An 11,669-nucleotide genomic window follows, 5' to 3' on the forward strand; every position below is an offset into this window, starting at 1 on the left:
ATCTTTTTTGTATATTTTAGTAAATATTTGTTAAATATATGTGAAATAAAATATAAAATATTAAAATTTCATTTTGAAAGTATTTCTTGTATTGTTTAAATTGTCAATATATTTTAAAAAAATCAAGTTATTCTAGAATAAATATTTTGTTGTTATGAAAAATAGAACAAAAGTATTCTTAAGCAGTTTTCGGAGTGATTGCTACTTCAAAAGCAATTGGTATTCCTCAAAATCCGACAGTATGCCTGTAAAACATGCACATGATTGAACCACACCGAGGATGGTATCGGCCATGACCCTCCCATACTAAAATTAATGATCGAAAACAGGATTCGGGCTATAAAAATATGCAAATTTATTTAGTAGAGACTAGGTTACAACAATAAAGTAGGACGGGTTTGAAGTCCGACAATCACTCCATTACTACTGTTCCTAAAAATTAACATTCAATTTGATGAGAGCTTAATATTAATAAACCGACAATAGTCCCATGAGGGAAATTATACTAAGGACTAAGGTGTAATTTTATATGTCTTACAATAAATAAAACGTGCAAAGATATAGAAATATCCCCAACAGGCCACTGTAAATGTAATAATTTAGAAGCAAATAACTAAAGACTTTCTTGCAATTCGGGCTACATCAACTTGATTCAAGATCAGCTTTTGACAACAATTATATATATGTGATTAATTTAATGCAATTGAATTTTAATTGGAGTCAAAAAATATTGACGTAGCATACAATCTTAACGGTGCTATAAGCAAATGTTTGAGGTTAAATGTAATTTACTCATGTGATATGTGAAATGAGTAAATTAATACTCTGTGAAAAAAGAATTATAAAAAACAGATTCCCCCCTATCAATAGTTTATATGGAGAATAATTTTTCTTTTTTCAAAATATAGAGAATAATTTATTATTTTAATTTTTATAATTTTTTTAATTTATTTATCATATTATATGAATAAATTGCATTTCTCGCCAAATTTGTTTGTGTGTGAAATGTTGAATGTGGGTTGTGTATATGTATGGGCAACAAGCAGAAGGTGTGGAAGGACCAGCATGTCGGGAAGAGTGGGAACCCACAAATCGGAATTGGGATCTACTAATTGACCAATGTCTAATTATTTTTTTGAGTAGAAATGGTTTCTCTCTTTTGCATTTTCTTTTACCATGTAATTTATTGATTTATTTACTATAGTTTAATTTCCTGCCTCAAATCTTTGGCGTCCTTTAATTATTAGTATCCTCGCAAAAGCTAAGGATAATGAACTTAATTGGTCACTGTTCCTTGAGCGCACAAAAACCCTCTTTCTTTCTTTTTCATGGAAGATGACTTGAGATTGCGCTACAAACCCTTCAACGGAGACAGCAATACAGGATAAAGGCTTTGGTTATACTTCATTGAAAAGCACAAATTCAGACACCCCCACACCAAAAAAAAAAGTAACAACATAAATCAAGATGAGTTATTCATTGCATTATAACGATGATATAGTTGTTAGAACTGTAATTTTAGTTTTCGTATATACTTGACTCCATAAAGTATCATACTATAGCGACGATCAGCATGAGGTGATTGCACCAGGCAAATGTTATGGACTATGGTGTTAATATGAGATACTTGTGCACCAAAAAATGTTTGTCTGTACACTACAGAATGATCGGTATGAAATAACTGTACATCATAAATGTCATAAATCGAGCTCTCATGAATCAAATGATGGTAAGATGCGGGTAATTACCCCCAATTTAAAATTGGACAATTCAAATTAATAAATCAAACACTTATCACAAGGCCAAAAAGTATATTTTTTAATGAAAAGACAAATTTATTTTCCTAAATCTTTGTTGGTGCAAAACATCATAATAGTCGGTATACGGGAACTATACACCTTCCATAAACAACATCATGCTTTCTAAGTGATTAGTTCTCGCCCTATTATATTCCCTCGAAGCAAAGAAAGATGCTAGTATAAATAACTTAGAGTCAGTATTTTCTTTTTATAGGTGTTGGATACTCGTTTTATTTCTATGATAATTTCAACGTCGTGAAACTTTAAAATTGTGATATTTACTATGTTAGATATTTTATCTAATTGTGTAAGAAAAACATTAATTAAGTTAGTAGAGATTGTACTAAAAAAGAGCAATCAAGTTAACTCATGATTACTAATAACATGAGATCCATAAGTTTGGGATCAAATGCACGAGTGACGCTCCCAAACACTACTTACTAAGGATGAAATGAAATAATTCTTTCTCTCTCTCTCTACCCCCATCATTAAAATTCGATCATTAATTGACATGAATTATTGTTACCCAGAAATGGCGACAGATGCGACCCAACATGCAATCTTACGTTACTTGAAAGAGAAGAATTATATCAATGGTGGTTAAAGTAACAATTCTATAAATTAAATTTGAAGTTTGAATCTTATTAGATGTGTGAGTTTGTTCTATTTTATTATAATTTATTTTAATATTGTCTTTGTTATAACAGTGATTGATCGAATCGATGTATTGCTTAATTTATTAGAATATTGATATTAGAATTGATGTATTGTTCAATTTTTTGAAATATTAATATAAATATATAATTATTGCTTTTATAAAGAAAAAGAAATAAACAAAGAAGGAATAACATGCAAGATGCCCCTCCGACAGACCTTTAGTCCATGAGGTTCAATTTAATCAACAATTGAGATGAAAATTAATTATATATGTTTGATATCAATAATTGATATATAAATTTCTTATAATTAAATTTTTTGATGTAATCATAATTAATTCATTAAAAAAATAATTGCAAAAGAGCTAGTTTTAAGTGTTTTAGATTTCATTTTTTTTCTTTCATTCACTACTCCACGTTTCTCTCTCGTCTTAGTATTTTTTTTCCCATAAAGTTTCATATTTTGAATAAACCCACAATTATAGGGACCAATTAAACCCTCGAAAAATCAAATTCAAGAGTCAAAACATATAGGAAGAGTTGGATCATAACTTTAATTCTTCCATTTTTATTCTAAATATAATTAGTTCGTCTTTAATGTGAAAAAAAAAAAAAGGAACCCCACAAGTCTCCATTGTAGCCTGAAGTCTTATCAACAAAACTGAAAACCCTTGGCCACACATGAACATGATGCTAGGCCTAATGTCTTCACTTGCCAACCCAAACAGTCGCCAACGCCTAAAAGCGTGCGAGGGCAGACTGGCAACCTAAAAAAACAAAAAAAGAAAAACAAATGAATATAGAATGTTCCGGAGTGTCCTAATGTGATTAAGTAGAATCCTTAAAAAATCCTCCCTATGTGCAGTGGAAGTCTTAGGATAGCTTTTGAGGTCTTTCGGGCCATCTGCAAATTGAGCCCATTAGTATCTATCTGAAAATTTTGGTCCCTATTTACAACATTTAAAAGTCTAGTAAAAACTTAAATCTGGGCCTCCTCTTTTCCCAACACCATACATTTGCTCAAATCATTGAATTGGAAGGTGGACCCTTCAGTCATATGCTAAATAATCAACTCTATATATATATATATACATATATTCCCCTTAAATTGTTAAGAATAAAATACCTTCATTATCTCTGAACTATCATTCATATCGCAAAGTAGCCTTAAACAATATAACGTACCAAAATGTTCCTCATGTTGACATTAATTATAATGAGCAATTATATTTATGTTCATTACAAGTCAATAGAACAAAATGAATCGACATAATATGTTATTGCCATGTGGGATGATTCTATAAACAAGAACACCCCAAAATAAAGACAGAAAATTAAGCCTTAAAAATGTTATAAGAATGATGAAAATACATTTTTTTTTAATGTAAAATGAGAAAAAAGGAATGATTTTAAAACAAAAATTTAACAAAGAAAAGAAAAACGAAATTGGGATAGGAGGAGAAATGGTTTTAACAATGTAAAGTAGTGAACTATTAAGAGCAGGTTATTTGCAATGCAATGTAAAGGCTTTTTCCAAGAATGTATTTAAATTTTTGGTAATTGCTACAAACAAACATCAAACTTTTCCAAGAAAAATTGCTTTTATTTCAAGCCATTTTTAACATTTTGGTGGCAAAAATTCTAATGAGTAGCACCCCAAAACCTAGAGAAAATAGTCAATACCATCTTAGCAAAATGACAACAACCTTATCTTTCGTTACCTTATCGATAGTCAAAGAATGTTCGTTGATTAAATTCCTAATCAATAAATAACCTTGAAAACGTTTTCAAGATTTAATTTACCAACAGCATTAAGAACTATAAATGACTAATTCTAACCAATAAATTTATACGAAAATTTATTTAAGTTAGATTGTGCATTCCCCACAACATAATCGAAAATTATTGCATAATCAATTAAGTTGCCTTACCATTAGTTATTGAACTAAGCAAACAATTATGGATTTGCAAGTTCAATTGGCTGGAAAATATTCTTGAAAATGAAGAACGAGCTCTTTAATTAATAAATCAGATTATTTATAATAAAAACACGGAGAATAACACAACTATCAATATGAATGAAAGTAGAAAGTACAAGTTAGATTTTACAACATATTGAAATCAAGCATTCACCAAATTTTTAACTAGAAATAAAAGAACTAGTCTAGATGCTAAAGAGAGAAAAAATAAAAAGAGAAGAGAAAATATTATAGAAAAATATAGAGAAGATCCCCAAAGATGAGAGAGCAAAAGAAGTCTATATGGTTAATTACATCACACATATATACTAATTAGTTACCTCATCCTACTAGAACTAAAAAAGATCAATTCATAATAAAACTAAAAGTTTTAAGGAAGTAAAACTATTCTTTTAAAGAGATTCTTTCAAAACATGTAGTTTTCAATTAGTCAAAAGTCCCAATTCGCCATAAATCTTTTCAAAAATCGAGTTTTGAACCTTCTTTTTGCAGCCCTATTCTCGCAGGGTTAGACATGGACAAGCCTAACTCTTCCTTCTAAGTGTCTACATGTTGATTTTGGCTTCTTTTTTTCTTTTTCCTCAGTCTATTATAGACTAATATTGCGGTAGAACATTTGATTAGGCACATTTTAATCACAATATATATATATATATATATATATATCACTTGAAATTAACACAACATGCACTCCTATCAATGGGCCAAGAATTTTCTTCCCCTTCTCATACGCAATCTCCCATCCCATCATCTATAACCTTCAAATTTAATTTGATTAAGACTTCGCCGCATTCAATAATGTTTTTCAAAGTCATTTGATTTGTTTTTTCAAATTTAAATTCATCAATTCAAGTTACTTTTTTAAATTTAAATTCATCAATTAAAGCATAAACATTATAAAAAAAAAATTCAAGAATTTGAATTTTTTCTTTTGAAAGAAGTGAATTTAGTAGGTGGATATTAATGCACAAGTTCTTACTTAATGTGTGAGGCAAAGGTTTTGATCAGCCCCACCAACCCTCAGAATGTTTTCTGAATTTTCCCATCATACGTGGATATTATTAATCCATGTAGGCCAGCCCTACTTTTTTCATAGAATGAGATGAGTCCTCACTCATCATCTTTATCATGTGTATTTTAGTTAGGTAATGGCCGAAAAAAAAAAAAAAATTCGTGTAAATCTACTTAGTATACATGTGATTGGGGTCGAATACGCGAGCTTCTTGGAGATCAACCTCTGCAATTTTGTTTGATTATACGAGAACTATAGTTATTTTTAAGAAGAAAGAAGCACGTTAGGCTAGTTGTGATAATCCTTGTGGAAAACTCTCAAATGCTTAAGGCAACCTAAACTCAAGATAGTAAATAACGATTTGGAGCAATAAATGAGGAAGCAAATAATAATTGACTCTTACCATAAATATAGTAGCATAAGGGTATTTATAGGATCATATATTCTTACTTTCTTGATCTATATGGCATCATTTCAAGCCCTGAGCTGTCATACATGGTGTGGCTTGGATCTCAAGTCCTTGGAGCTGATTGTTGTATTAGGTTGCCGGAGTAGAGGACACGGATCTTGGGGTGCTGGTGGTATTTTGGCTTAGTAAGAGAATTATTTGTCTTTTTCTTCAATAGGTGTGATACACACTCCTATTAATGAGGCAGACTTATTTATACGAGAAATAATGGCTTAATTAAAAAGTTTTTTTTTCTTTTTGTGGTGAAAGATTTTTTATTATATTTTAGAGATGTATACTAATATAACATCGACGTGTGTATTGTATGTGGCTCAAATTTTAAATTACAATCTAAATTTATCACACACACACACACACATATATATATATATATATATATATCAACAAGGACTTTTTGATTAGGATAGTGTTTGGAAAACCTTATACTTTTAAAGAAATGCTTAATTTTTTTTATTTTTTTTACGAGATAAGTGATTAAAATACAAAAATTGAGAGTTTTGGATGTAATAATTATAAGTATAAAAAAGTTGATGCTTAAGTGTTTGGTAAAGAGTTAGTAGATTACCAACTTATTTATGAAATTACCTAATTATCTTTACAGGTGGATGCGATGAAATATTTTTAAATATACAATGAATAATTGGAGCAAAAAGTCATAAAAAGAAATTTAACTTATTTACAAAAATGTCTTAATCTACAATAAACACATTTTCATCACCTTACAACTTTTAACTTATTTTAGTATAATTTTAAAAAAGACAAAACATAAGCAAAAATTATATTTTCAAACACTCTGGTTTCGCTAAATTTAAGTGTTTAGGTAGGAACTCCCCCTATAATTCTAAAGACAAAAGCTCATTGTTCAATTATGAGGAAGAATTTTCTAATTTTAAATAAGAACATGAGAAACACAACATCGTTTTGTTGAAAACAAATAGGGTTAAATATATTTTGCACTTTTAAATTGTGGATAAAGTGCATTTACACTTTTAACAAAATAGTCCCTCATAATATGAACTAATTTGTTTATGATGATAATGGCCAGATTATTTACACTCCTGAAATATCTCTATTGCAATCGTTTTCTTAAATATGATTTGAATTATTATAAAAAATATATTTAAAATAAACACTACAGAAAATATCCAATAATAATACTAGCGAATAATTTACTATTTTTTTCATAAAATTTTCACAATGGAATAAATTGCATTTACAATCTCCAACTCTAGGGTTTAACATGGCTCACTTTGGTGATCAAAGTGGAGCCATTTATATCTTTTGTAATAAAAAAAAATAGGTTTGGTTCAATTTTGAACTTTTTCATTAGTACCCAATATATATATATATATATATTGGTTTCTTTTTGAAGTAATATATTACAGATTTCAAAAGAGACTAATATTTCATTGAATATTTTCCCAATTTTGAAAATAACAAAAACCAACACATCCCAAGAAAGAGCCAAACAAAGGTTGAAAGGTCCCCCAGGAGGTCACGAATGCAGTAACAATGGCGACAAAAGAAATAAAAGGAAGCGACATAGATGGGAGATTATTGGAGCCATAACCCACTTCACTTCACTACCAAACGCTGCAAACCCCACAAAACTCCAAAATCAAAAGAAATTTCCAATCCGCCAAAACATCCAACGGGTCGGGTCGGCAAATTCACGGCTTCTCTCATCTTTCTTCCCCATCTCCTTTTCACCAGTCCCTTTCTCCATCTCTACTCTGTCATTTCCATGAATAGTCACCTCTACCGTTTCCTCCTTCTGAAGGCACACAAATCCCAAGTGGGTCGGGCGGCCGGGTTCTGATGCATTAAATGCGGGTGTCCTGCTTTTGCTTTGCTTCCTTCTCTCCCAGGTTGGCGTGTTTTCTCTCACAAATGTGCTGAAAATTATACACCCCATACATTTTTTTCCCTTTTCTGACTCTTGGGCTTCAGTTCGTCAATCTGCAAGTGGATTTACTTGCATTGATTCATCCTTTATTTGCATTTTTTGGGAAATCTTGCGTCCATGGCCATGTTTGTTTCCTTACATAGAACTAAGTATTTTTATATGGGATATATTTGGTAATATGCTTGACTTGTGGAGGTTTTCTTTGATTGTTTCTTAAAGATTTTTGAGCTTTTATGGGTCATGCGTAGATCTGGTAGCAAATTTACTGAGCTCAAGTGTTCAGGAAAATTGTCTAACGTCGATTTCTTGTATAGTTTTTTGGGGACTTTGGGCCTTGATGATTGTGTTGCCCGGAATTTTTCAGTTTGACGCTGCCTGCATTTGAAGGAAAAATTTAAGAGAAATATTGGGTGGTTGTCGGAAATCTCTGTCTGTTTGAGGAAATTCAGGTCTGACCAGATTTTGAAGGTGCAAAATGGAGGGGAGGATTAAGAAATATAGTCAAGTGAGCCCGGAAAGAGCAAAAGTATGGACTGAGAAATCGCCCAAGTATCACTACAATCATCAGTGCAATCAGCAGCAGCAGCAGCAGCAGCAGCTACAGCATAATGGGAAAGTACCAGTAGTTTACTATCTATGTAGGAATAGACAACTCGAGCATCCACACTTCATGGAAGTCCCCTTGTCTTCCACTGATGGCCTTTACTTAAGAGGTAGCATACAGTTTATTTATGTGAATTCGACAAAAAGATAATTTGGTAATTGCTATTTGAAGTCTGAAAGTTGGAATGTTGTCTTTGTTTTGAAGATGTGATAGAAAGGCTCAATGCTCTGAGAGGCAGAGGCATGGCTTCGATGTACTCTTGGTCTTGCAAGAGGTGAAAATGGTCTATGGACTTTTTATTGGATTCTCTTCAGCTTTGCTCCCTTTTTGCTTGCGAGAGTGCATCTCGTAGTTTTTTATGGTAATTTGTGGATGCAGGAGTTACAAGAATGGGTATGTATGGCATGATCTTTGTGATGATGATTTAATCCTTCCGGCTCATGGTAATGAGTATGTGCTCAAGGGTTCCGAGCTCTTTGAAGATTCGAATTCTGGTAATATGATTATTATTTTGTTTGAGTTGTTTTAGCATGATCTTCAGTTTGTGTGAGAAATGACTTCAACTATGTTCAGAAGTTGCTGGGAGCAGTTAAACTTGAAAAAGAATTATGAGTATGCTTAAATAGGCTATTAGCTGATGCCCTTTAATTTAATGGCCTTAACAATGATATGGAAAAACCAAATGCTAGCACATTTTGTTGTTCTAGATGGAGATAGTCTTAGTTTCCTTAAGTAGCCATGTCTTTACTTCATTGTTGGTATATTTTCATGATCACTAACAACTGTTAGGTAATGAATATCACTAGACGCTGTCTTCTTTCCAAGAGATGACAAGAATCAAATAGGTCCTACTTGATTAAAGAGAAAAATGTAATAGCTGATAAATGAAGAAGAAATTGGAAGTTTCCTTCTTTCGCCAAACCCTTTCCGTTTTCTTGAGGTTCGGATTGCCGCATTTGTATAAAAGCCCCCATAACTATGAAAATGGATACTTCTTGTTTTCTAGGTCGCTTTAGCCCTGCTGGGACTTTTATATTACAGAATCAAAAAGCACTACCAGAACCACCGTCCTCTAGAAGCCAGGAGGAATCATCGTCTTCATCTAGCTTGAACGGCAGAACTACAAAGAGTTCTCAGGATGATGAGCTATCTCCTCCGGTTCAGCGTCCATGCTCATCAACTGTGTCCCCAGAATCGAGCATCGAGAAAACTTCCTCTTGGAATGGTTCTCTAAGCCTGACAGAGTACAAGGTTTACAAGAATGATGGTCTAGCTGATGCGTCCACTCAGACTGAAGAAAAAGCCAGCAGAGTTGTTGAAACTCGAGATACTTGTACAAGAGGGGTTTCAACTGATGATGGTACATTGGAGAACGACAGTCGTGGAACTCACCAAATCCAAGTCTCTCGGGTAAAACCAACTCCAGAGATTTGCAGAGACGTTGTTTCACCACCTCCATCGACGTCCAGTGCTTCGTCATCAAGTGGTAGGACAGATACATTGGAATCTCTCATCCGAGCTGATGTGAGGAAGCTCAACAGCTTTAGAATTCTCGAAGAAGAGGAATTTCGAATGCCATCTGGTACAAAGTTTAAGGCCTCGAATATGATAATGCAACTGATATCTTGTGGTTCAATTTCAGTGAAAGATCACAGCTTTGGCTTGATCCCTACCTACAAACCTAAATTCTCACATTCCAAATTCCCCTCCCCGTTGTTCTCGACGTCATTAATGTTCGGAGAGCTTGATTGCCTGGCAGAGAACCCTCGTCTAACGAGCATGAGACTGGAAGATAAAGAATACTTTAGTGGGAGTTTGGCTGAAACAACTACTCTCAAGGAAAATGTACCCACACTTCAGAGATCTTCTTCTTACAATGCTGACCGGTCAGTCAGTTTTCTCCACCTATGTTTAAAACTTTGTTGATAATCAAATTTCTGTGTTCCCCCTCTGCATTCCTGGGTGAGTAAAATAATTTGGCCTTGCAGAAGTACTCAGCAACTTGATCCTAATGAAGACAAGGAAGAGGGAAGTTCCACAACATCGAAGTGTGTTCCTAAATCGATCATGGCTTCACTGAGCAAGCAGCCAAGAAGTGAATCAATGAGATCTCCTCTTTCTGAGGGGCCTAGAATCTCATCGGAGAGAGCAGCAAGTTCACGGACCATTACACCCGGCACATCAAATGGTGGGAGCAGGAGAATGACGGAACCATTCTCTGGCAAAGAACAATCCGGAAAACCAGATTCTTCCAGAAACGACAAGGAGAACGTCATCAAAATTGAAGAAAGTTAAGTTTTGACTCCACTCAAATCTTTATCCGTCACTCAACTAGCCAGCTTAATGCTGATTCTCGTGTTTTTGGTGGATTGAGATTTTCTTTATAATTTCTTCCAAACAGGCTTGCTTCAGGAGCTCGGGTTATAATACAATCGAAGGTATCTTCTGACATCGAGGGTAACTCCTAGAATACGCGCCTTAAGGTTAAGAATTGGAGTTTCAACATAATCCATGGAGATTATGTGTTTATACTGTAAAACGCCCTTGATTTTTACTGAATTTTATCATACACTTGTGTTAAATCAGGAACTGAAAAAACGAGTAGGTTCAGGTCTTTGGCTATTCAGCTGCATTTTTGTGTTATTGACACTATTTCTTGAGTAAATTCTTCTACATTCTTTCTCCTTAATATGCTAAAACCGTCATGATTGAGAATTATCCCGAGTCTTACTCCTATATTAGTGTTAATTACAACGGTATGGCCAATGTAGATTTATGTAATCTCCATACCTGATTTATCTTGTTGATGAGAACATCCAGCATCAACAAAAGTTAGTGAAGCTGTCTAGATGTGATAAACATATGTACTGGTTGTTCAGGTGTCTGATACGTCATGCGACAACATATGAAAATGTTATATTGTATAGCAAGGGTGGCAAGGTTGCCACTGCTTCTGTCCTTTTTTTAAAATTATTAAAAAACATATAGATATGTAGAAGTTGGGAAAGACTACCAGAGTTTGTTTGGTGTACATTTATTATGGGCTTGGGGAAGAAAATGCAATAACAAAAACAGTGGTGGAGATTTGAAGAAGCTTCAGATGTGGAAATCACCAAAGTCAAACTGAGAGAGTTGAAGTTGAAGCAGCATAGGATTCTGATTGGGTGATGATACCTTGGACTTCATAATGTTGACCGTACCATAGAAAAGTTAGTTTAAAGTCAAAGTAGGCATTCATTTTTTC

At 33.3% G+C, this 11,669-nt stretch overlaps 1 protein-coding gene across 1 annotated transcript; it reads left to right on the forward strand.

Moving 5' to 3' along the window:
* Positions 7,365 to 11,107, forward strand: LOC105169942 (protein UPSTREAM OF FLC). The gene is made up of 7 exons (XM_020697018.1): positions 7,365 to 7,783; positions 8,186 to 8,534; positions 8,630 to 8,699; positions 8,804 to 8,919; positions 9,432 to 10,311; positions 10,414 to 10,716; positions 10,827 to 11,107. Exons 2-7 carry the CDS (start codon positions 8,297 to 8,299, stop codon positions 10,891 to 10,893), a joined length of 1,674 nt encoding a protein of 557 aa, XP_020552677.1. The 5' UTR covers positions 7,365 to 7,783; positions 8,186 to 8,296; the 3' UTR covers positions 10,894 to 11,107.

The sequence above is a fragment of the Sesamum indicum genome, linkage group LG9 (genome assembly GCF_000512975.1).
Source record: "Sesamum indicum cultivar Zhongzhi No. 13 linkage group LG9, S_indicum_v1.0, whole genome shotgun sequence".
Lineage (NCBI taxonomy): Eukaryota > Viridiplantae > Streptophyta > Magnoliopsida > Lamiales > Pedaliaceae > Sesamum > Sesamum indicum.

Excerpts from the sequence above, each read along its gene's own strand:
- LOC105169942 (XM_020697018.1), top strand. The coding sequence starts at position 8,297 with ATGGAGGGGAGGATTAAGAAATATAGTCAAGTGAGCCCGGAAAGAGCA. Across the intron at positions 8,535-8,629 it reads TGATGGCCTTTACTTAAGAG|ATGTGATAGAAAGGCTCAAT; the intron begins GTAGCATACAGT and ends TTTGTTTTGAAG. Across the intron at positions 10,717-10,826 it reads GTCATCAAAATTGAAGAAAG|GCTTGCTTCAGGAGCTCGGG; the intron begins TTAAGTTTTGAC and ends TCTTCCAAACAG.